The 24795-nt window shown below is 39.7% G+C and overlaps 1 protein-coding gene across 6 annotated transcripts in view; it reads right to left on the reverse strand.

Annotated features, from left to right (window-relative positions):
- Positions 1-24795, reverse strand: part of PPP2R2B (protein phosphatase 2, regulatory subunit B, beta) — a 516438-nt gene that overhangs the window by 469838 nt on the left and 21805 nt on the right. Inside the window, exon 3 of one of the 6 annotated variants that reach the window (XM_012001552.1) lies at positions 933-1004. The exons of 3 other annotated variants lie outside the window; for them this stretch is intronic. In XM_012001552.1, the coding sequence (XP_011856942.1) occupies positions 933-942 (10 nt within the window). In that variant the 5' untranslated portion in view covers positions 943-1004. Of the gene's footprint in view, positions 1-932; positions 1005-21309; positions 21833-24795 lie in introns of those variants that run through there. 2 more of the 6 variants (XM_012001548.1, XM_012001544.1) reach the window with 2 other exon arrangements.

The raw sequence follows: 24795 nt of genomic DNA on the forward strand, positions 1-24795 counted from the left end.
TCCCCTGATTTTTATATGGTTGATGACCTCGCGTCCTTCAAATCTTCAGCTTCCTGGACCACCATATTTAATGGCCACTCAGTATTTCATTATCACACTATCCTGTATTATCTTCTTCACAATTTTTGTAGCTAACCCAAGTTATTTATTTAGAATATTTTTCCTATTATTGTTTGTTTTATTCATTACCATTTTCCCAGCATCTAAAATAATAGTGACCCATAATAAAATAATGACCCATAGTAGGTCCTTATTACTTATCTGTGGAATATTGCAGTGAATGACAATGAAAGGAATATACTCTCAAGCTCTCACACCACTGCTCTTCTAAATGTCACTTCTTTGGAATGAGTCCATGTTTATTTTTTCTTTACTTAAAAGGAAATAAGTAAAGTTTAAAATCCATATATTTTTCCTTTGCCTATACCCTCTCTCTTCTTATAGAACTATTACATATTTCTTGTAATAATAATGATTGTATATGTTCAATTGACCTTTTATTCCTGTCAAGGTGCTAAATTATCTCATTTATTTATTACATCAACCCTCTGAATTAGATCCTATTATAATGTGCACTTTATAGATAAGATGTATGAGTTTTGGAATGTTTCCATTAGTTTCTCAAGACCACAAAACCAGGTAATGATAAGAAAGACTTTGAATGACTGATGACTGAAACTTTTTTAAACAACCCATTTGGTAATCAGTGATGGTGGTAGAAAGGGGAGATGTGGGGCAGGGAGGAAGAGGAAGGGAGAGAGAACACTTTATATCATGACAGCCAGATGAAACTTTGGTAGCAAACTCTGAACTCGGCTCATTTAACATCATTCCCAGAAGGAAGGTGTATTAGTTCATTCTCACACTGCTATTGTATAAAGAACCGCCTGAGACTGGGTAATTTATAAAGAAAAGAAGTTTAATTGACTCACAGTTCTGCATGGCTGGGGAGGCCTCAGGAAACTTACAATCATGGCAGAAGGCGAAGGGGAAGCAAGGCACATCTTACATGGTAGCAGGAGAGAAAGAGAGAGAGTGAGGGGAGAAGGTGCCACATGTTTCAACCATTAGATCTCATGAGAACTCTATCACGAGAATAGCAAGGGGGATTGTCTCCCCCATGATCCAATCACCTCCCCCTAGGCCCCTTCTTCAACATGTGGGGATTACAATTTAACATGAGATTTGGGTGGGGACACAGAGCCAAACCATATCAGAAGGACAAACCAAAGTCAGGTCATTCACTCTGAATCCCTTTGTCTTCTGTTAGAATAACCCTCTAATAAGTAGACTCTAAAGACTTTGAGTTCAGGAAAATCAGAAAGACTGACTTTGCTAGACCATTTAATCTTGGGGCTTAGCTTGACCCATTTATTCTGTTATCTAAGAAACAAAATTACATGCAAAGTAGAAAGTCATTTACATCTGCCAAGAAGTTTAGTTTGAAATAGGAGAGAATGGAAAGAGAAAAATAGTTAAGAAAAGTCTTAGGAAGATAAAAACCTCAAAGACCAAGAGTCTGTCTTTATATAACTGCAAATGTTTTGATGAAAACTAAAGGAAAAAAAAAGTTTGTGTCTAGATAATTGATTAAAATTTTAATTTTCTACCTGGTTATTTGGTACTATAAAAATATAATCATACTAAATCACTTCACAAAGTGTTGTAATATTTGTTGCTTTTTCTCAACGAATTTTCTTAGAATTTTCGTGTTCTATATTAATATTTTGTGGTATAAAGTACAGTGATTTTTTTTTAAATTTCCAACTTTCATTTTAAATTCAGGGATACATGTGCAGGATGTGCAGGTTTGTTACACAGGTAAAAGTGTGCCATGATGGTTTGCTGCACAGATCATCCCATCACCCAGGAGCTAAGCTCAGCATCTATTAGCTATTTTCTTCTTGATGCTCTCCCTCCTCCCACCCTCCACCTTCCAACAGACCCCAGTGTGTGTTGTTTCCCCCCATGTGTCCATGTGTTCTCATCATTGAGTTCCCACTTATAAGAGATAACATGCAGTATTTGGTTTTCTGTTCCTATGTTAGTTTGCTAAGGATAATGGCCTCCAGCTCCATCCATGTCTCTGAAAAGGACATGATCTCATTCCTTTTTATGGCTGCATAATATTCCATGGTGTCTATGTACCACATTTTCTTTATCCAGTCTATCATTGATGGGCACTTAGGTTGATTCCATGTCTTTGCTATTGTGAATAGTTCTGTAATGAACATGTACATGCATGTGTCTTTGTAACAGAACAATTTATATTCATTTGGGTATACACCTAGTAATGGGATTGCTGAGTCAAATGGTATTTCTGCTTCTAAGTCTTTGAGGAATTGCCACACTGTCTTCCACAATGGTTGAAATAGTTTACCTTCCGACCAACAGGGTAAAAGCATTCCTTTTTCTCTGCAACCTCACCAGCATCTGTTGTTTTTTTGACTTTTTAATAGGAGCAATTCTGGCTGGTGTGAGATGGTATTTCATTGTGGTTTTGATTAAATGCAATTATTTTTATGCATTTGGAGAATTAACCCTGCCCTTAAAATCCATTGAAACATAGCATTAGAAAGACATTTTGTGAAATTTAGTAATGGCTTAATTTGTGTCTAGATTAGCAAGTGATGGAAACAGCAGAGAGGAAGTATGAAAAAGAAAATCAATAAATTCTATTAAGCTATTGAAATGTGTCAGAAATTTTGCTAACCACTACATGAATTAGCTCATTTAATTCCACATTAAACCTATACAGTCTTATCATGACTCAAGTTTTTAGATGAGCAAACTGTATGCCAGAGAGGCTAAGTAACTTTGCCCAAGTTAGCATGCAGTAGAGCCCAGGGAACCTGGGCAGTCTAATGACAGCTTAACCACTCCAGCATACAACTCTTGAAGGAACCCACAGTAGCTTCAGGAAAAAAAAAATTAATATGTGCCTAAGATAGGTAAGTCACAGCAACAGGGGCAGTGGAATCAATTGTCTGAAAGAGTCTATACCACAGGCTTATTTAGGTAACCAGTATTCAAATCAGAAAGAGCTAAAGACAGAGTGACTTCTGGCATTATGATCCAAGAAAAACTTAGCTACATGTGAGTAAATTGTTAGGCAAAAAAAAGGTAGGATGGGAACTTATCCTTGAATCTCTGAGAGAGAGAAAGGGGTGTATGTGTGTGTGTACATATATGTATATGTATATATAGGTATGTAATTGTAAATATACATATGCATAAATATATACATAAATACATTTGTGTACTCAGGTTCTTTGTTTCCTAACATTCATTTTGGTGCTGAATGAGAATTTTACATTGGGATGTATGTGTGTGTACAAGTATGTGTTGAGTGAGCGAGAAACTTTTGTGTATCATGGGATATGTATCTATGCCATCTGTAGAATGGCATAGAATAGTACTGAAAACCACCATTACCCTAAGAGTGGTGTGAGGAGGGATGAGTCAGACTGGGAACAGCATTTCCTGACTGCCCACTCACAGGCACATTGCCAGAAGGTTTTATTTATTCTCCAGGTTCTAGTCTTCAGATTCATAAGAACAGATAATATTGATTTTTATGAGAATTAGAGTGATTAACCACAAGACTGTACTCTCCAGGGACTCTTTTTTATTTACGCTTGTTTACCAGCATCTAATACTCTACCTGGCATAAAGTCAAGACCTAATAAATGTTTGTTGAGGGAATAAGTAATAAATTTATGTAATGTTTTGTATTTATTAGATCAGTTCCTGTTGTAGAGTCATTGCCCTCCTGGGTTATGGAGAAACTGGCACTCAGATTGTGTTATGGGATCCTTTCAGAACCAAGGTTCTTTGACCCATTAACAAACCCACTTCCTGGTATATTTTTTAGGGGTGTATAGAGACATAAATTCAATAAACAAGAACTTATTGAGCTCTATTATTTGAACACTATCAGAGGGAACTGGGGATGGCTCATTGAACGAGCAGGCCAAATCCTTGTTCCCATAGAGCTTACATTCTTATAAGTTAAGCAACAAAATAAGTAAATGCATAACATGAATGGGTGATAAAAGCTATGAAAAATCAGGGAAAGGAGAATGAGTTTGATGGAGGAATACTATATAGTGTCCCCCGGGGACAGAATTCTCCAGGGCCTAGAATCAATTTAATGAGAATTTTAAGTGACATTATTAAATTACATTAAACACTTCCCTTATTAGATTACATTGATAACTTTTCAAAGATTTCAACTGCACCCAAATTATAAAGTTCTTGGGAAACTATTTTCTACTTTATGTTTAGATTTCTGTTCAATGAGTGGCTGGTGGGACAAAAGGATGGCAACAATGATCAAGAAAATAAACTTCTAGAGGAAACAAGGAAGGAATTATAATAGCCAACATATTTTGGGTACTTTCCCTATGCTGGTAAACACTTTATGTTCATTATCCCAGTTTATCACCAAATGATTTCTTTGCAATAGGATTATTCTTATCTCCCCTTTATGACAAACAAGGCACAGTAAGATTCTGTAACTTGCTCAATATCACTTAGCTAGTAGATAGAAAATCCAGGATTGAACCCAGGTAGTCTGATCTAGGGCCAAATTATCCCCTTGTAGGATTAAGTAAACTGCCCCAGAATCCAAGTTTTCTAACTACTAAGATACACTGCTTCTTTTAAAAGTATAATGAAGTAGGAGGGCTTAAGTATTTGAGATTATTATTTTTTTTAAACAAAACTGCAAACCCCACCATGAAAAGATACAGTATTCCATGATGACTTTTCTATTCTTTGAATACTATATTGAATTTATTCTAGCCTTTGTCCAGTCCTCTGTGCTTGCAGTTCCCTCTGCCTGGAATGCTCACCACTGGGCTCTTCGCGTTGCTGACCCTTTCCCATCAGTCAAGCCTCAGTTCAAATGCATCTCTTCAGAGATGCCTTCCCTGTCTGCCCAATTGCTGGTAGCCCATCACCCCTCAGTCACTACCATGATTTATCCTGTTGTTATGTTCTTCCCAGCCCTTATCACTATCTTAAAAGTTACTGATGTTCCCCATGGCTATTTTCCCCTACTAATATGCAAATGCCATGTTGTGGGTGGCGGTATTCATTGTAATTGGTCCAGAACCTGACCTCTGCCTGTACATCACAGAGGCTTCAAAAACACTGAAGAAATGAATGCTGTCCCTTGGGTCTGAAGACCCAGATAGATCCCAGCGGGCTCTACTTCTGTGCAGGATCATGCATCTGCCCACCATCCTGTGCAAAATTAGAGTACAAGATGGGAAAAGAGAGATCTGCAACTGGGGCCTGAAAAATACTTACCAATAAGCACCCAGATGAGCCACAACTGCTGAGAAACCTACCATGGAGGCCATCTATGAAGCTTACTTGCAGGAGGACCAATTTGGAGTCAATTTCTGCAGTTAAGTGTATGTAAGTTCATCATTTCAATTTTATCTGAATCTCCTTGTTCATGTCTTGTTTTTAGTTCCTACCTTAATTTGGATCTAATGCTTGTCATGATTAATCAGCCATTTCCTCCCACCAGAATGTAAGATGAGAGCAGAGATCCATCTGTCTTCTACAGCACTGTATACTCAGTGTCTAGAAGCATGCTCAACACATAGTAGGTGCTCAAGTAATACTTAATAAAAGGATGAACAAATGGCCCAACACTAAATTTCCTCTGTAGACAAAGGCAGCTGGAAGAGCAGAATGAAACATTTATTGAGTCCCTTCCAAGCCCCAGGCACTGTTTCAGATGCTTTTATATATCTTATTTCATTTGTTTACCCTGTTAAGTGGCAAGTTTTGAGAGTCTCACTTATAAAAAGCTAAAATTCATGGAGTGAAGATGCCTTTCTTCTTCCTTGCCATAAAATCGGGTCTTGCTGGGCAAGTGGGTTTTTAAATGAACACTGGGTATCACTGGAAGCCTCAAACTTTAATCAGTTTGGTGAGGTCTGTGCCATGACCTGATAATGCTGTTTCCAATAAATAATTATTCAAATAAATAATTTTGTATGATACCCTAGCATATCTGAGGATCAACAGAGAATTGTAATGAGAGCCTTGGCCACCACCTCACCTATAGGATCACTTCCATTTATCATCTTAGCTCTAATTTATCTGAATCAAAGTTTAAAACACAATTTCCAAACAGAAGACTAGAAATAACTGCAAATAAAGTGAATTTGAAGGAGGCTGTTCCCAGGAGGTACAGAACGCTTAGCGTAGGTCAGTCAGACAGGGACAAATGCAAGCAGGCACAGGGTCATGCTTGAAATTGGACTGGAGAAATTGTAGGAGAACCAGTTCATAAAAAATGACTGTCCCAAATGCCCAGCCCTGAGCTCAAAACACTCAGACTTGGCCTACTACTTAGTGATGCTTCAGGGGCTCAGTGTGAGCAAACATGTAACATGTGCCCTGGTCCTGAACTACCTTGTTAGGTGCTCGGTTTGAGGAAGGTAGCACTTATGAGAACATTCTTGAAGGCTTAATAACAGCGGAGAGTCTTTTCAGCTCATTCTGTGTGTAAATAGGGCCAATTTCAAAGAAAGATGAGTTTCCTTTAAAAAAAAAAAAAACAGTAAAATAATAGTGCCATTACACATGCCTCCCTCAGCCATTTAAAAATACCTTGAGGCTGGTTCTCTCCTGAGGGCTTATCAAGACATATGCCTGCCATGTAGTCGATTCTTTACAGTGTATCCTTAACGTGTTTTTCCCTCTTCACAGAGTTGCTACTCAGGTCAGCACATTGTTCTAAGGTATTCCCAGGAACCTCAGAAACAGTCAAACCACTTTGCTTGTAAGTACAGAGGCCAAAACACCACCGTGGAGCCCACAGGCTGGTTCAGTCCTCGTAGTTTACACTAATTCTCTGTGTGGTTTTGGGTAGCTCACCCGTGATTTTGGGTTAACCTCTCCGCAAGATGGTGGGCAGGATCTAAAAAGGGCTTCCATGTCACTTCCAACTCTGGCTGTCTGACTTGATGAGGACTGTCAAGGGCCAGTGGGTGCCCTCCTCTCCTCACAGGCTACAGCAGCCATCTAGAAAATAGCTCTGTATACAGGCAAGGGAGAAAACTGACATTGTTCCTTTGCTTCTGAGTTCACCTGTAACATCCTTCCTTTAGCAGGTCTGCAGCTATGCTCTCTCCAACTGAGACTTAGAGAACTGAGCATTATAAACAGCACATATAATCCCCTTTTCTCTACCATCGTTGTTCCCTGGTGCTAAGTCCAGAGTTTCCATACCCTGAACTAGACATGGAAGAAGGGAGGAGAGTACGCAAAGTTCAGCGGTGCCATTTTTTTTTTTTAAACTTTGTCATCCTAGGACAAAGTTTCTTGAAATATTATGCTTCGGGTTTTTTCCTCAAAAGGCACTGGGGTACTTCTTGAAGATGGTGATTCTTGGGCTCAGCTCAGGATCTACTGATTCAGATCTTTAGGGGGCTGTAAGTCCCCAGATCTCCATTTTCTTTATTTTTATTATTTGCTTTTCATTCATTTGTTTAACTCTTTTCTAGCATATCTTCATGGTGTCTAACACCTCAGTGACAAAGCTTTGTTGATGACAGTGTGGGGGATTGCTTTGAGATCTTCTAATTAAAAGTGCCATAGGACTACCCAGATTTTTGGTTACTGAGTACAAATCTGCATTTTAAGCCAAATACTGTAGATAATTCTTATTTATGGTAGCTAACATTTGGAAACTACTATTCTAGAAAAAGGGAGACCAACTTTTAGCCTTTTGCTGCTACTAACCATGATGATTCTTCATTCATCCAACAAAGATTTATCATTCACTACTATATGCCAGGTACAACAATGAGCGAAAACACAAAAAACCAGTTCTCACAAAGCTAGCAGTCTAGCAAGAGAAAGAAATGATAAACAAACACATAATATGCCAAGTAGTAAGAATATCTAGGGAGTGAGATGAAGGGTGAGTGATGGGAGGCATGCTTTTCAGACAAAGTAGGCAGGAAGGCCTGTATGTAGGATGATTGTACAAAGACAAAAGAAGTGAGGAAAAGAACCATGTGGCTGAGGGAAGAGCGTTCCAGGCAGAGGGAGCCACAAGTAGAAAGTCCCTTTCCTTTGCTATGACCTGGTGGTGTTTTGGCCTCTGTACTTACATGCAAAGTGGTTTGATTGTTTCTGACATTCCTGGGAATACCTTAGAACAATGTGCTGACCTGAGTAGTAACTCTGTGAAGAGGGGAAAACACCTCAAGGATACACTATAAAGAATGGACTGCATGGCAGGCATGTGTCTTGATAAGCCCACAGGAGGAAACAGAGGTGTACGTCCCCCAGGAGAGGGGATGTACGTGGTCTGTTTGAAGAAAAGCAAGGAGGCCGGTGTGGCTGGAGTGAGGTGAGTGAAGAGGAAAGTTAGAGGAGATCAGGGGCTAATACCTTGTAGCTTGTTTGCATTATTTCTAGGCTGCAGAATAATACTATACAGTCTGCATTGTGGAACAACGATTTGCAGTGATCATATATTATACACCTGTTATTAGTCTTTTGTCCTTATTTATGCTGTAACTCCCTGTTCCTGGCTGAACTCCTAAGACAACCTAAAATAGGTCTTTTGCTTGAGAATTGGGGCAAAGAGTAAGAAAGCTTTGGGAGGGAGGTGCTGTGGACTAAACTGTGTCTCCCTGCAAAGTCATAGTTTGAAGCCCCAACCCCCAACATTATTAAATGTGGCTGCATTTAATAATAGGGCCATTAAGGAGATAATTATGGTTAAATGAGGTTATTAGGGGTGGGACCTTAATTTAACAGGACTGGTGGTGTTTTTGCAAGAAGAGAAATGCAGAAAAAAGACCACACGAGGACTCAGTTTAGAAGGCAGTCATCAGCAAGCCAAGGAGAGAGGCCCTAGGAGAAACCAGCTTGCTGGCAACTGGATCTGAGACTTCAGCCTCCAGAACTGTGAGAAAATAAACTACTGTTGTTTAAGCCACCCAGACTCTGGCATTTTGTTATGGCAGCCTTAGTGAACCAATACAGGACGGTAGGGCCAGGAGGTCTTCATTTAATTATTCACCCATTTACTTCCTCAGTCTTTGCTGCATGCCCAGTATGTGCAAGGCACGGTGCTACTTCTTTGCATGCATTATTTTATTTAATCTCACAGCAATACTGAAGTAAACTTTATGACCATCACCTTACAGATAAAGAAACAGAGGCTTAGTTAGGGGCAGTCAGTTGGCCGTGGGACATGTTGGAGCTTTTATTCAAATGCAGGACTGTGACAGTAAAGCCTGCGTTTTCCTTCCATCTCAGAAGCGGGAGAACAGAGGTGTGGAGCCAGCCTACCTGGGTCTAAATCCCACCTCTCCTGCTTGCTAACTATGTGACTTTGGGCAACTTAATTATCTTTCTGGGCCTTGATGTCTGCATCTGTAAAATGGGCACAATAAATGCTTTCCATTAACTAGGCTGTAATTAGCACTAAGTGAGCTAATACATTAAAACCCTCAGAACAGGGCTAGCCACCTAAATGCTTATTATCACCCTGAAGTCATAGGGCCCTGCTTGAAGGAATTTGAAATCTTTAGGCTGTACAGAATATGAAAACCCTCCTCATTCTCATGTAGAGTTTTCATGTGGAAAGGGCCTCAGGTTTCTTATTTGGTAGTTCCAAGAAATAGATTTCAGTGCAATGTAAAGACTTAGGCATACTTGGCATTGTCCAGAAGTAGAATGGCCAGGTTTGAGAGGGGGTGATCTGTCTGTTGCTATCTGGTCAGGAGTGTTGCGAGGGGGTTCAGGGCTCCTGTGAAGGACTGGCATAGAAGAATTCAGAAGTCTTCTCTTGCATAGGAATTTTATAATTCTTTCTAATGGGATGGGAATAGGTGTGCTACAGGACTGGCGCAGCTCTGCTTTCCTTGCACAATATCTTTTCTTTCTTTCTTTCTTTTTGTTTTTGTTTTTTAAACTGAATTGTGTTGCCTTTAGACAGGGCTTGAACTCACAAATTCACAACAGATAGTATCATGCTTTTTTTTTTTTTTTTTTGGTTCATGCTACGTGCTTAGCTTCTGCAGGAGTTTACATTTGGGGTTCCGACTCCCATGCTTAAACATCCTGTCATCTGGGTTATAGGACAATGAAAAGATTATTAATTAAGGTAGATGTGGCATCCTAACCTTGGCTTGTAAGAGTGACTGTTGGTCAACTCCCCTGAGAGGGCTGCCTTGCTGTTTCTATAGGAATATATGCAACTGAGCATATGCACAATTCTTTCTGGAGGCTTTGACGCAGCAGCTCTATCTTGCTGAATAAACATGATATGAAAACATTCTTAGTGGTTCTGTCCTAAGACTGCCTTTCCTTTTCTTCCAAACATCATGCTCTTGTAAGTGGTCTGCCTGGAAGAGCACACTCACCCCTATGCCTGGAATGTTTACTGCTACTTCCAAACAGAACAGAATGTGTTTCTGCCACTGCTCATTGAGAATAAAAAATTCTTTGTCTGGATGTCAAGACAATAAACAGGTTTCCATGTTTATAAAGCAGTTCTATTCAGATACAGTCACAGATCGACATTCAGGAATTTGAGGGCACACCTACAGCCATTTACAACTCTACATAATGTAACAGTAAGGACTGTTTCTAGTGACCACTTATCTCTGTTTTGTGTGTTCTACCCCTTAAAATATATTCATGTACTGCATAATGACATTTTGGTCAATAACCAACCACATATACGATGGCGATTCCATAAGATTTTCAAACTGTATTTTTAGTGAAGCTTTTCTACGTTTAGATATGTTTAAATATGGAAATACTTACCATTGTGTTACAATTGCCCACAGAATTCAGGACTGTAACATGCTGTACAGGTTTGTAACCTAGGAGCAATAGGCTATACCATATAGCCTGGGTGTGTAGTCAGCTCTATGATCTAGATTTATGTAAGCACAGCCTATATTTCCCCAATGATGAAACTGCCTAACATGCATTTCTCAGAACATATTCCCATCATTAAGCGACGCATGACTGCGTGCTAATCCGCTCTTAGCTTTTCTAATGTATTTTCCTCACAGCAGTCACACAAATCTTTTCATGCAGCAAATATGATATTTTCTTTTTTTAAAAATGTACACCCCTTGATAATTTACAGTTGTTCTCTGGCTTAAGATGAAACTCTGTAATTTACGTTACAGAGGCACACAGGGTCACATCACTTGATAGCCTCATTTCCACTGTACCCCATGTTGGTCTCTGTGCTCCAGCTACAATGACTTTCCCTCAGAATCTTGCTTTCACCATGACCCTCTGGGGACTGGAACTTGCAAATGTACTCTCCTTTGCCTAAAATATCCTCTTTCTCATTCTTCCTAGTTAAGTTTGACTCATCCTTCAGATCTCAGCTCAAGTGACACTTCTTTAGGGAAGCTCTCCTGATCTTCCTATGCATAACAAAGCCTCATTAGATCTTGTCCTAATGTCATATCCTCTCCATTGCTGCATTTGTCACAGTTTACATTAATTTATTAGGTTAATTTATTTGCCTACCATAATAGCAGGAGCCATACCTATTTTTACTACCTGTGAACCCATCGCCCAGCTAATATCTGACACATAATAGAGATGTTCTTTATGTGTGTGTTTGTATTTTTTGAATAAATGAATAAATAAATGAATAACTGCTCTTGCAAGGCGGTTCACAGAATACTGAATTTGCTCCCAAAATTTCCCAAAAAGTGACATTCTCATGTATCAACAATAAGATCCAGAGCAGGCTTTCATACATATCTTCAAAGTCATATATTTATTTGCCTCCTGTTTGCTTTTTCTACTAACTGTGCTTTTGCAGACACTTTTCAAGATAAAGGCCTTGGCCCTCTCAGCCCATCTTTTCTCTCAGTTCAGTCTGCCAGTGAGGAAACAATGACTCAGAAAACTAATGAGCCAGTCTCTCTAACGATGGCAGTGATTTCACTGCCGGTGATTTTTCTATTAGATTTATAAAATTGAGTCAAAATGAAAGAATTGCCTTGGGGCGCAAAAACTAAAGACAAAAAATAGATACAGAAACACAAATCAAAACAGCACTGATCAGTGTGTGTTACAGGCAAACACCAGTGAAGGTGATGTAGGTTGAAAGAGTTAAAGAATGAAAACAGGAGCCTCTTTTGCTGGGAACAAGCAAAGTGGGAGGAACCCCAGATTTGCAACTGAAGAAGTTTGATGTCATGCTGGTAAGACCCAGATCTGTCAGTGTAAGTACAGGAGCCATCTATTAGGTGGCTACCAGGCACATTGCATTCAATGTCTTGATTCTTACAATTAAACATGGAAAGGAAGCATTATTACTTCTATTTTAAAGTTGAAAAAAAAACACACTTAGAGGATAAATCACTTTAAGTCATAATTAGAACTCTAGTTTATCTGATTCCAAAGTGAAAGGCATTTGGAACCAAATATTTCATCTCACAAGTCCTCCCTCACTCTTTTCACCTGTAAAATGTGGATAATACCATGCAGGCTTGGGATAATCATCCTTCTGTGATAACACAGGGGGAATGCCTGGTGCTCAGTTAGTTTTTATTAAACTTGAGTATCTGTTCTTCCTCTGCTGAGTTCCTTATGGATTATATTAGAAACTCCTGAAAATGGGTTACCACTTCTAATTTAATATGGGAAGATTTAAGAGGGGGATATACTTCCCAAAGCACATATCCCTTAATCTGATGCCAACACCACCAAGTTTCATTATATTGTCGTTTGACTCTGAGGCATAGCAGGATTAGTCAGTTTCTCAAGGGGATATCACGTGTGAAGAGGACTGGAATCTAGATGACTCTGAACTGCAGACCCAGGATTCTTCCTATCAGCATGTTGTATCAAAACACACAAGTGTAGAGAGGGATAGGGAGAGATTTGTTAAAGGACACACATTTATAGCTGGATAGGAGGGATAAGTTCCAGTGTTCTATACCACTGTATGATGACTATAGTTAACAATAATATATTAGCTTCAAATATCTGGGAGGAGTATATTAAACATTTCTAACACAAAGAAAGGATAAGTGTTTGAGATGATGAATATGCTAATTACCCTAATCTGATCACTGTTCATGGTAGGTGTCAAAACATCACTACATATGCCATGAATATGTACAATTATTTGTCAATTTTTTTTAAAATTTCTTAAACTCCACCCCCCAAAATGTACAGAGACCAAGAACTGATTTCCGGGCCCTCTACTAATATAAAGAGTATTAATAATAGCTAATTTTTATTAAGCTCTTAATTTGCACTGGGTAATACACATCTACTTGGTATGAATGATCACATTTACTCACCAAAGCAACTGTCTGATATATGCAACATTTCCCTCCCTTTTTATAGATGATAAAATTAAAGGCCAGGAAATAAAATGACTTTCTGTATATTAGGTAGATGCTTTCGCCAATACTTGAATATAAACTCTTGAAGCAAATTCACAGCTACCCTGAAGCAAATAAGTGCTCAACATAGTTTCACTGAACTCTTAGGTAGATGACAGTGCCTTGATTCTCCCCACGGCAGGCACTTTTCTGCCAGATATCAGAAGCCTTCACCAAAAGTAACCTCTTTTCAGCTGCAGACTTACTGTCATTTTAGAGAGATTTTCTCCCAGAGCCCTTCCCTTGAGCTTTTAGTATATTTCTCTCCCCTGGCCATTGCTGAGTTCTTACCTCTGACTGTAGAGAAGATTCACTTGGGGAAGCTTAAAAACTGAGATTCCGGGGGCCCAGTTCCAGGGGATGTAATTCAATAGGGCTGTGGTAGAGATAGCTCCGTGTATTTGCCGAGGTGATTCCCATGCATAGCCAGGGTTAAAACCTGTTAGAGTTGTGTGCGTACGCGTTTTTCCCTCTTGCTAGTCACTGTACCTTAAAGTACAGATGAGTGTTTTTTTTCTTTTAATTATCCATGTGCTAAGAACAATGCCTGAAATGTTGTAGGCAGTCTTGTAGGGCAGCAGAGAGCCAGGACTCCGGACTCAGGCAGTGTGGGTACACACCCTGATCTATCACATTTTGGCTGGGTGGTTTTTGATAGGTTACTCAGTCTTTTTGTGCCTTATCTGCTCATCTGCAAAATAGGGAAAATGAATAGTACTTATCTCATAATATTTTTGAGAGATCGTAACTGTAAAGTACTTAACACAAGGCCTGGCAAGTAATGAGCCTACAATAAATGCTAGCTTTGTAGGTAAGCAAAACATTTAATGGACTATCCTTTGTTATTGCTGTGGTGAATGCAGTGGGAAATACGAAAGAAGAATGTGATGCCCCATTCGTTGACTATTCACAGCCATTATGCTAGGTGTTTTACAACACTTTTTTTCACTCTCATAACAATACTTCGATACATTATCATTAGAGAAGGAAATACACCAGTTGAGTAATGGAAGGTCACCCAGCAGGTAATTAAGAGTGCTGAGATTGGAATTCAGGTTTGTCTAGTTTTGAAACCCATTTCCCCCACTTTATTCCTAAGACTTAATGTAAACATTCCCTCATATATTCGTGCTTTCAATCCACAAATATTTATTATATGTTTGACATGTGGGAGAAACTGTTCTGCCTACTGGAGATATAGAAATGTACAAAACAGAGAAAGCCTCCGCTTTCATGTCACGTACATTCTATAGTGGGAAAGACAGGCAACAAACAAGTTAAGAGATGTATAACAGGTCAGGTAAAGATAAGTGCTGTGAAGGAAAAATAAACAGGGTAAAAGTAACCGGGGGTGGGAAAGGAGGCAGAGAGAGAGAGAGAGAGAGAGAGAGAGAATCTTGAGAGAAAGGGAGTGAGCATGTGTGTGTGTGATATTTTACATAGGAAGGCCAGGAAAGGATGCTCTGGTGAAGAAACATTTGAGTGATGGATGTGATAAGATGCAATTGGATTCCTGATATTTTTAAGAGGTGAAGCCCAAAGGATTTACCACAGAATAGGAAGAATGATATGAGAGAAAGAAGGAAATTGAGGCCGGCTCCAACGTTTTTGGCTTGAGTCTCCAGGAGAACAGAGTTCCCTCTTACTTCCTAGGCTGGAGAAGAATTCTGCACAAACAGGGGTTTTTTTTCAGGAGGGAAATCAACAGGTCTGTTTTGAGGTCTCTACTATGCATCTGATTGGAAATGTTGGCTAGGAAGCTGGACGTACAAGTCCGCAGTTTAGGGGAGAGATTGGAGCTGGATATAGAAATTAAATCAATGATATATAAGCCCATAGGAGTGGATGAGATCACTTATGAGCAAGTATATGTTAAGGAGAGGACTGATTCCTGGGCTTCAATGTTTACAGGTTAGGAAGATGATAAGGAACTGGCAGGGAGTCTGAGACTGCAAGGGAGAGAGAAACAGAGAGAAAGAGTAGGTCTTGAGGCCAAGACAAGAAACCCCTTCAGGAAGGACAGAGCAATCATCTGTCGGTGTTGCTGAGGGCTGCAGTGGGGAGAGGACTGGAAAAGCATGACTGGACTCTGCAGTGTGGTGGTCACTGGTGACTCTCACAAGTGCAATTTTGGTGGCATGATAGAAAGCGCAAATCAGAGGAGCAGTGGCAACAGCGAGTGTGGATGACACTTTCAAGACATTTTTCTGAAAAGAGGAGCAGGTGATGGGGCAGCAGGTGAAGGAAGATACAGGCTCGTGAGATCAGTGTTTAAAATGAGATGATTTATAGCATGTGTGTGGACTGTAAAACATGACCCTGTAGAGAGAAAAACCTTGGTGCTGGCAGAGTGGAAACAAGTGCAGGAGTGATGTGCTTGGGTAAGACAGAGGGGAGGTGACCCGGCTTAAAGTGGAGGCTCGGCCTTAGATGAGAGCAGGGATAATTTATGCATTGTATATACAATTCAAAAAATATGTTTCAGACGTAAAGCGATATCAAACAATGTAAGGTTTTTGCCTTACTTAATTCTTACAATAACTCCTTGAGTTGAGCATTACTATTTCTATGTTACAGAGAAATGCTGTGAGCACTTGGAAAAGACTTTAAATGTAGGTGTGCATTTATAAGATGAGAGAGATGGATGAGAAAATGAGTAGTCAGGGAAAGCTGTGGGTGGATGTGCGTTTGACGTGGGCTATGAAGAGTGGGTTGGTTCTAAATATGTGAAGGGGACTGAGAAGAGAATTTCAAACACTTGAAAAATAAGAATCCATAAATATGAAAAAGGCACAAAATATAGTAGTAATGAATCCATTCTTAGCATGTACCCTGGAACCAGACTGCATGGGTTCTAATCCTAGCCCTTGCATTTAACAGCTGTGTCAACTTAGACTAGTTATTTAACTTGTCTGTGACTTGGTTTTCTCATGGATAAAATGAGGATAACAGTGTTGACCTTATAGAATCGTTAGGGATACACACACACACACACATCCATACCTACATTGATATACACATGGTAAAATTGTGCCTAGCAAATAGTATGCGTTCTATGTTTTACTTATTCTCGTATTATTATTTATAATATAACAAAAAATTAGAAAAATATGATGCTATTTTTCCCTCTGTGTGTGTGTGTGTGGACTTCCAGCAAACACGCTTCCAGTGTCACTAAGATACTTGCTTTAAGATATGTCCTCCTCTTGAAGGAGCATTGTTGATAGAATATGGGTCAGTTTGTTTATTCACTCTCCCATTGAGTCCTTCATTTAAGAAGGATTTCTTGAGCATCTACTCAGAGTCAAGCTCTGTACTAAACCAGGATGCCAAGACTGAAGATGAGTAGGGCAGAATTCCTGTGCACAAGTTGCTGCTGGCTACTCAGGAGACAGACATGTAAACAGACTGTTTCAATGTAATCTGAAGGCTGTTCTCATACTCAGAAGGAAATGTGCAGTGTGATATAAAGATTAAGAGTACCGATTTGGGATTCAGAGAATTTGGACTTGAGTCTTGGCTCTACCACTTCACTAGCTGTGGTCCTGAGTAGGTTGCATCCGAGTCAGTTTCCTCATCTATATACATGGAGATAATGGCGTTTAATAAGAGAGACTGTTGTGAGGAGCAAATGAGATGGCACAGGCACAGCCCTTAGCACACAGCCAGTGGTCCACAGGGTCCATGGTGCAGAAGCTGCTGCTTCTTATTTCTTCTTTCCACTCTCCTTGTGGTTTGTGTGACTCATAATAACAACTTCATTTTTGGAGTTGTTGAAGACATCTTCCTAGAAAGACTTGACTCAAGCTGAGTTTTCAAGTATGGGGAGAGATTTGCAGCATGGAAATGATAGAAAGACAATTTTGGGAAAGGAAGAAGCACGTGGCAAGTCACACTACCCTTGTCCCTTTAGGAAAAGAAAGTGTCCCTACTGATTTGTTAGATAACAATAACAGGCCCTCCATTGCCTGGTGCCAAATTAGATCCACCAGAAAGTATCAGGCAAGGTTCCTTATACTTCACTGACTCTCTCTTTTCTGTTTTGTTTCTTTTTTTTTTTTTTTTTTCCAGATGGAGTCTCACTCTGTTGCCCAGGCTGGAGTGCATTGGTGTGATCTCGGCTCACTGCAACATCTGCCTCCCAGGTTCAAGTAATTCTCCTGCCTCAGCCTCCTGAGTAGCTGGGACTACAGGTGCCCACCACCACACCCAGCTTGAATGGCTTCTTTATAGTTATGATTGGAATTTTGTTTCTGCAATTCTGATACCACTTGTGTGGATGAATCCTCCCCTACCAAGGGGAAGGTGTTATGTGCTTCGTTAATGAGGTCCACAGAGAAGGAAGTCAGTCCAATCCTCTTCGCAAAACCCTGATTATGGATCTGCACTATTTGGTTGCCCTGGCTTCTGTTTGTATCTTCTTATTTCAAGTTAAAGAACACTATAATAAAACTAGTTCCTTAAAGTATGGTTACAGAAAGCTCCCTAAGCCACAGTGATAAAAACAATTTTTGTGCATGTAGGTGTGAATGCTTTTCAGGATATTTTTCACATATGGTTTTGGAAATTTATCCATACAACAGCCTTGGTATTTATCATCTTTCATTCAACAAAAATTTACTAAGCACCTATAATGTGCCTGGTATTGTTCTGGTTCTGGAGGTATGACAGTTACACATGGGTCCTGCTTCCAGTGTAGCAGGGAGGCAGACACTAACAAGTCACATTGGTTTCCCCATAATGACAAATTAGGGTAAGTGCTTTGAAGTAAGAAATCCAGTTCTTAAAGAACTGTGATCAGCTGAGGGTCAGGATTGCTTCTGAGCTTGAGCTGAGAGTTGAAGGTTGGAATTTACAAGGCAAGGGGGCAGAAGGAAAAGAGAAGCAGCCCAAAAGTCTATGGTGGGAGGGAGAATGCTGAGGAACCGAAGAAGGCCTGTGTATCTGGGGGTCAGGCAAGATAGAGTATATTTGACACCAGTCAGAAAAGTCAAGCGGGGTCAGAATATGCAGATCGCGCAGGCCACAGAACCACAGAGAGGTTTCAAATGTGAGTTTTTGTGTTTTAGAGTGTGGGGTGGTAAGATAATCATATTTTTAAAAAATTATTCTGACAGCTACATGCAGAACCAAATCTCCATCTAATGGATGAAAAAGCAGCCTTGAGGGCTCAGAGTGAGGGAGGAAAGGGAAAAGGAACCAATAGTTGTGAACCATATATTGTTGATTTACCTTATATACAAATCTGTTTCTATATATAATGTGCTTAGATAATGCCTTTGATACACTAAATACAGGTGAACGCTGGTTATTACTATTATTATTATCACCCTGGTATTTCATTCTGAATGTATTTTTTTGCAACTATCCTGTGGAGTATTGTTATCTATATTTTAAAATGAGGAAACTAAGACTCAGAGACGTTAAATAACTTCTCAGTATCTCTCAGTTAACATGTAACAGAGCTAAGATTCAAAGCCCATGGCCTTCCTGAATTAAAAAAAAAATGATAAGGAGAAGTTGGGAAGACAAGCCAAGTTTTCTAATTAGGATGGTTCTATCCCCTAAGAAGCCCAGAAATTGTTGAAACTCTTAAATTTGTTCTAGAGTTTCCCTTAAGGAGATTGTTTGGGTTATTTGTATTTATTTGACTTTCACAGAAATATTCACACATTATTCATTCTGCACCTTTTCAAATTAATAAAATGTGAAGTTCACAGCCATATTTTCTTCTAGTATAGACTACAGGGTGACACGATTGCCAATGATATAAACACACACACACACACAAACACAACCTCAGGCGTATTCTGATATTTTTTTCCCCAGACAAACTTTAAGTAAGTATAACTAGTTTCTGGTGACACAGTGATGTGTTTGAGGAAACCACTCATTGCTTAAGGTAATGTGAAAAATAAAGCAAACTTCAATATCTAAGAAAACGCATGGGCATGGGACTCAAAAACAGACGACACCTATCATGTGCAGAGCATTACAAAGAACTTTATTCAATGGTCACATTTCATCTCAGCATCCTTGTTATAGCTAAAACTGGGCATAGAGCAATTAAGTGACCTGGCATTGCTTGCTTGGCACCTTGGCACATAACTCATGTCTTTTCCACTGTGTCCCAGAGCCTCCTCCATGATGTTAATGTTTGACAAATGCTATTTTCCTTACCCATTGTCTTTATTAGGTTTACAACAAATTTAAATACATGCCATTCTACCCTCCCATCCCGAAATCTGGTGATCGTGGGTGAAGCAGAAATTGTTTTGACATAAGCAAAATGGGGTTTCCATTTTAATGAAATAAATCAGTGAAATTCAATTTTCACAAACAACTTTAAAAGTTCTTGTTGTTGCAGTAGTTTTTTTTCTATATGATATAGGATGTTTCATCTGATTAATACACAAGACAGCAACTGAGTAGACCAAGAGTTTAAATTTTCAAAGTCTAAGCAGGCAGGAGAGGACAAGAGAACCAATCAGATATACAAAAGTCATCTAAGCAGTTTCTCTATGGCTTTAGATCTTTAGTATTGGAAAAGTTCTCCGGGAGATTTTGGTCCCTGCCATTCTTTCATTCCTCTCCTCCCCTCAATATGGATAAGGACTTACTAAGTTTCTCTCCACAGGGAAGAAAAGATTTCTCAGTGAGCCATTTCCTTTTGCCATCAATACATTTTTAAAGGTAAATATCCAACTTAAAAAAAAAATCTATGAGATATCAATGTCTAGGAAAAATATCACCCTCAGTCTCAATTCAAGGGTGATCCCAAATGTTTACTCCCTTTCATGAAGGTACTGATAAAAAATTACCTTATGGTATAATACATGCTTCCTTCATTTTAAACACACAGCGCCCAATCTCAGGATTCTACTTGGAGGATGAAAACAAGAGCGGGTTTTCAGAACAAGCTTGTCACCAGCTCAGTTCCAAGACAGTGTGGCTAGACATGAGTTGGAGTCACAGCACCTCACCATCCTCAACCCTTTTCAATCAAATACCACTAGCAGGACAATCCTTAAGCCTTAAAAATGCCCAGCCAGTTGCTTTTCTTGAAATTGTTCTTTTTCTAGGATATGTCAGATCTAAAACACAGGCAAATCACATATAGAAGGCATATAACCAGCTTCTGACTATAGAAATGTTGAATTCTGCAGTGCTTAGTTGAAGAGGAATTGCCAGAATGTTTGCAAGGCACACATACACGTATGCATAGCATGCTAGGTTAGAAGGCAGCAGAGAAGGTCCCCAGAAAAAAACAGGAACTGGGGAAGGTGTAGAAGGCTCAGCCTACCCTCTCTTTAAAGTATTAACTTAGGACCCCCAGAAACCACATTTCCTGTAGGTGCCAAAAGTCAGCTGTGTTCTTACCGCTCTGTAACCCAAGTACAGACTCCAAGTGAACCAATTCAACAATCAACAGTCCCTAGTGATGTACTAAGCTAATTCTATTTTGCTAATTGCTTTCTTGGGCATGGACCAAGTTATCAAACAGACAGTGACAAAACAGAGAGCTCAGAAAGATGTATGTGGCAGCACCTACTGATTTTTTTTTCCTTGACACAAGTTCCAATGACTTGTTTGCATGTTTAATGAAACAAGGAAAATTGGCAAAATATTTCTGAGTTATTTTCCAATTAGCTGTGTCAGCTTCGAGATTACCTTTGCAACATTATTCTGCTTTTCAGAAAACACTTCCCTTTCCTTGTACAAGACAGACTGATTTTAGAAGCAGATCTAAGTCTGTCGGATACAAGCTTTTGCCAGGAATGACAGTCACCTAGTAGCTACAGAAAGCAGCATCAGCAGAACCTGTGGGAAGTCAGACACCAGCCCACTTTTCCCACCCACCCAGATACTCTCCCTCTCTGGTCTGTACCTTCCGTGTGGCAGCTGGAAGAAAGGATGGTGTTCGGAGGTCTGAAGATGTAAGGCAGGTAACGAGAGAAGCATTTCATCTTCCAAATAAAAAATAAAAATCTACATAAAAAAACAGTCTCCTGAATCCATAAGGATTCTCTCGGCCTTTTAAGCTGGCTACATCACCAATATGTTTATGTAGGTTCTTTCCCAGATTTGCAAAGCTGGGGTGCCCGAGGAATAACTGGCAATGGGTCCCATTTTGCCATCAGCGCCAGGAAGCACTGCCTTACATTTCTGCATGCAGCTCAAACTCAGAAGCCCCCAAGCAAGCCGGGATATAGCCTCTTCATTGGCTGAAGCTCCTCCGAGCAGGATTTGCTGAGTAAGTCAGTCCTGCCTGTAAACACACGCTGAAATGCTCTGCCTGAAACCTCTACCTTTTCCCATGTGGTGAGTTTCTCTTTTCGCAAGAGAAATCCTGCAGGATATGGGAGTAGTGAGGATAAGTGACCATCTCTTATTTAGCTGAAAGATCAGATGAAACAAAGACAGCATAGTGTTCCGCCCTGGAGAGAGATGGCTGTTAAAAGGAGCTACCCGTAATGCCATGGATCTCAGGAATATTAAAGTACAGTGCAATGAAATGGGTCTCTGTCCTTGCTTAATCTAGATTTAGTTCTATTTTTTAAAATACTAAAGCCCAAACAATAGGACCATTTATCATTTAGGTGAAGCCCAAAGCTGGGTTGAGTAGTCGGTGACAGAGGGCTAACACAGACAGATTCTGTGCTCCACTGCTGCCTCTTTCTTCCCCTGCCAGCCTTAACAGCGAAGCAATAACTTAGTTCTGAGTTATTCACTCTCCAAATAGAAAGCCACAACACAGGAATAGAGACTAAACCCAAAGGAACTGACCCTTCATCAATCCATGTACCCTCATGGCATTAAAAAACATGGAAAAACTAAGTTGATCCAAGGATTACACAACTTTACCAAAACTCTGAGATTTCAAATGAGAGAGAGAGAGACACACAGAGACAGACAGAGACAGACAGACTGATATTATTTAAGGACATGACCAACCACAAGGTATAAGTAATTTGGGATGGGGAATTGGTTTGGTTTTGGCCCATGAAATAATAATGACTTTGGAAACTCTATCACTGGAAGGCAAGAAAGCACAGGGCTTCAGTTTGGGGTTTATAAAATCTGTCAAAGACACTATTGTATATAATGAAGAGGAAGAGACAAATGTCCTTCATGCTGCATTCAGAGGCACAAGGAAATGATTTAAATGTCCATAAAAGAAAACCAACATTTTCCTGAGTAAGGTTTTTAAAAATAAAATAAAAGTGTTCCTTGAAAATCTGATGGAAAAATATTTAAGCCTTTATGGGCTCTCTTCCTTACAAAAATATTTAACTCAGCATTGGAGAAATGCGCTGGTCTCCCCAGGAGGGAAAAAACAAAGTCATTAGAGTGCCAGAACAGCCCATGGTCATGTCAATCCATTCCCCCACCAGTAGGCCACCTCTCTGGCTCTTGGACTGTTATGACATGATGACAAACTGCTGGCAGAGTCGGGCCATTTAGTTCTGCAATAATCATATAACCTCCTTAGACCCAGGACTTGGCAAGGTAGGGCCATCCTAAGTAAGGTGCTGTTTAAACAATGCCTACGTGGTCTGGTTTGTTTGCGTGAGTAATTTCAAACTCGCAACACAAGAGTATATGCAGGAGTGTCTTCCGAAGAGATACTTCATGTCTACCCTCTGGCCCGCAGGGTGAGAGTGGAAGGAGTGTGGGCTTTGGGTTCAATTTGACCCTGACAGTTTGCAATCAAGTGCATTCACTTGGTGGCCAGGTAGAAATGAACAAACTTTAACACTGCAAACCTCAGTTTCTCCATCTATAAAATGGGAACGATAGCAAGGTTTTCCTCACGTATTCTTGAAAGAAGTAAGACAATAAGCACAGAGATCTGGCACATTGCAGGCACGTGATAAGCTACCAGTGTTGCTGCCTTTAGCCTTCTCTGAGCTTCTGTGCCATACACCAACCTAAGAGTAGTGGAAGAGGGGATGTGCTTAAGAGGAGTGATGCTGCAGTTAGACAGCCAGGGTTTAATCCTGCCTTAGACATTGACTTACTGTGTGATCTTGGGCAACTTACTTAACATATGTTAGCCTCATTACAGGCCTAACAAGGATAATAATAGAATCTTAAATGATATTGTTGAGGACACAATAGGATAGTTCATATAAACGGCTTAGCTCAGCGTCTAGTACATTGTAAGTGCTTCCTAAGTTTAATTACTATTGTGTATAACAGTAGTACCAGCCCTTAATTACGGCATATTACTTTATTTACTTACCTATCTTATCTAAATAATGGAAGTTCAAACTCTTGAGGGGAAGATCAATGTCTAATTCATCTTTATATTCCTTCTGCCTCACCCAGTGCCTGCACAAAGTAGATAGTAAATATTAGGTGAGTAAGTGAATGGATGAATGGATAAATCAATATATAAGGATAAAGCTTCTGGAAGATATTTGGTACTTTTTCTGTGTGTGTGAAGGTCCTTTACAGCACAAATGAAGTGGATTTGAGCCTATCATAAAACTGGAATAGATCATTCAAACAAAGGCATTATGGAATTTTTAGATAGACATGCTTCAACTTTAATTGTGTATTTCAGTGTTAAATAAATGGTAGGCACTTAGTGAATACTTTCTAAGTCAATAGTAGGCACTCAGTAATTACTTCCTGAGTGAAAAAAAGACTCACTGAGGATTATAGCCATAGCTATCCGCAAAGAACTCAATAAAAACAAAACAGAACAGACAAAATACTGTCTTCTCAATTAGAAGCAAAAAAAAAAAAAAAATGAGACTAGAACTCAAGTCCCAAATAGGCCTCTCCAAACCAGCCAATACCTCTTGACCTCAACTGAAAATATGTTTTCAATTCAAATCTGAAATGATTGATCTAGTGTAAGGCCTAGGCACCTATCTACTCACATGCAGAATGGGCAAGAGGCAGAAAAAACAAATTTGAAATTTCTTTGGACAGGTGAATCTGCTGCAGGTAGTTTGCACTGCACCATTTGAACTGCTTCAGCGTGCTTCTTGTCTATTTGATTCTCTCAACAATCCCATTTTACAGAACAGAAAACAGGCTGAGAGGATATAATAATTCATCCACAAGAGATCCCCTATTTCCGCACTGGAATCACCTGATGAGCTAGTGAAGAATGCAGATTTCACAGTCCTCAAGCCAGTGGATCCAGATTCCCTGGGGATAAGAAGTGATTCTTCCTTGAAAGTTTGAGAACCTCTGGAGTAAGATGTTTAATTTCACACTCTGGCTTGACAAGTTTGGGTAACGGAAAGTTTTCCAAATACCTTTGTCCTAAATCACGTATCCAACAATTTGTTGCCACCCTGATGATGTGTCAGACTGAGTGATGGGGACATAGGATATGAGATACCACTGCTGCTCT

This window comes from Mandrillus leucophaeus, unplaced genomic scaffold (genome assembly GCF_000951045.1).
Source record: "Mandrillus leucophaeus isolate KB7577 unplaced genomic scaffold, Mleu.le_1.0 Scaffold663, whole genome shotgun sequence".
Classification (NCBI taxonomy): domain Eukaryota; kingdom Metazoa; phylum Chordata; class Mammalia; order Primates; family Cercopithecidae; genus Mandrillus; species Mandrillus leucophaeus.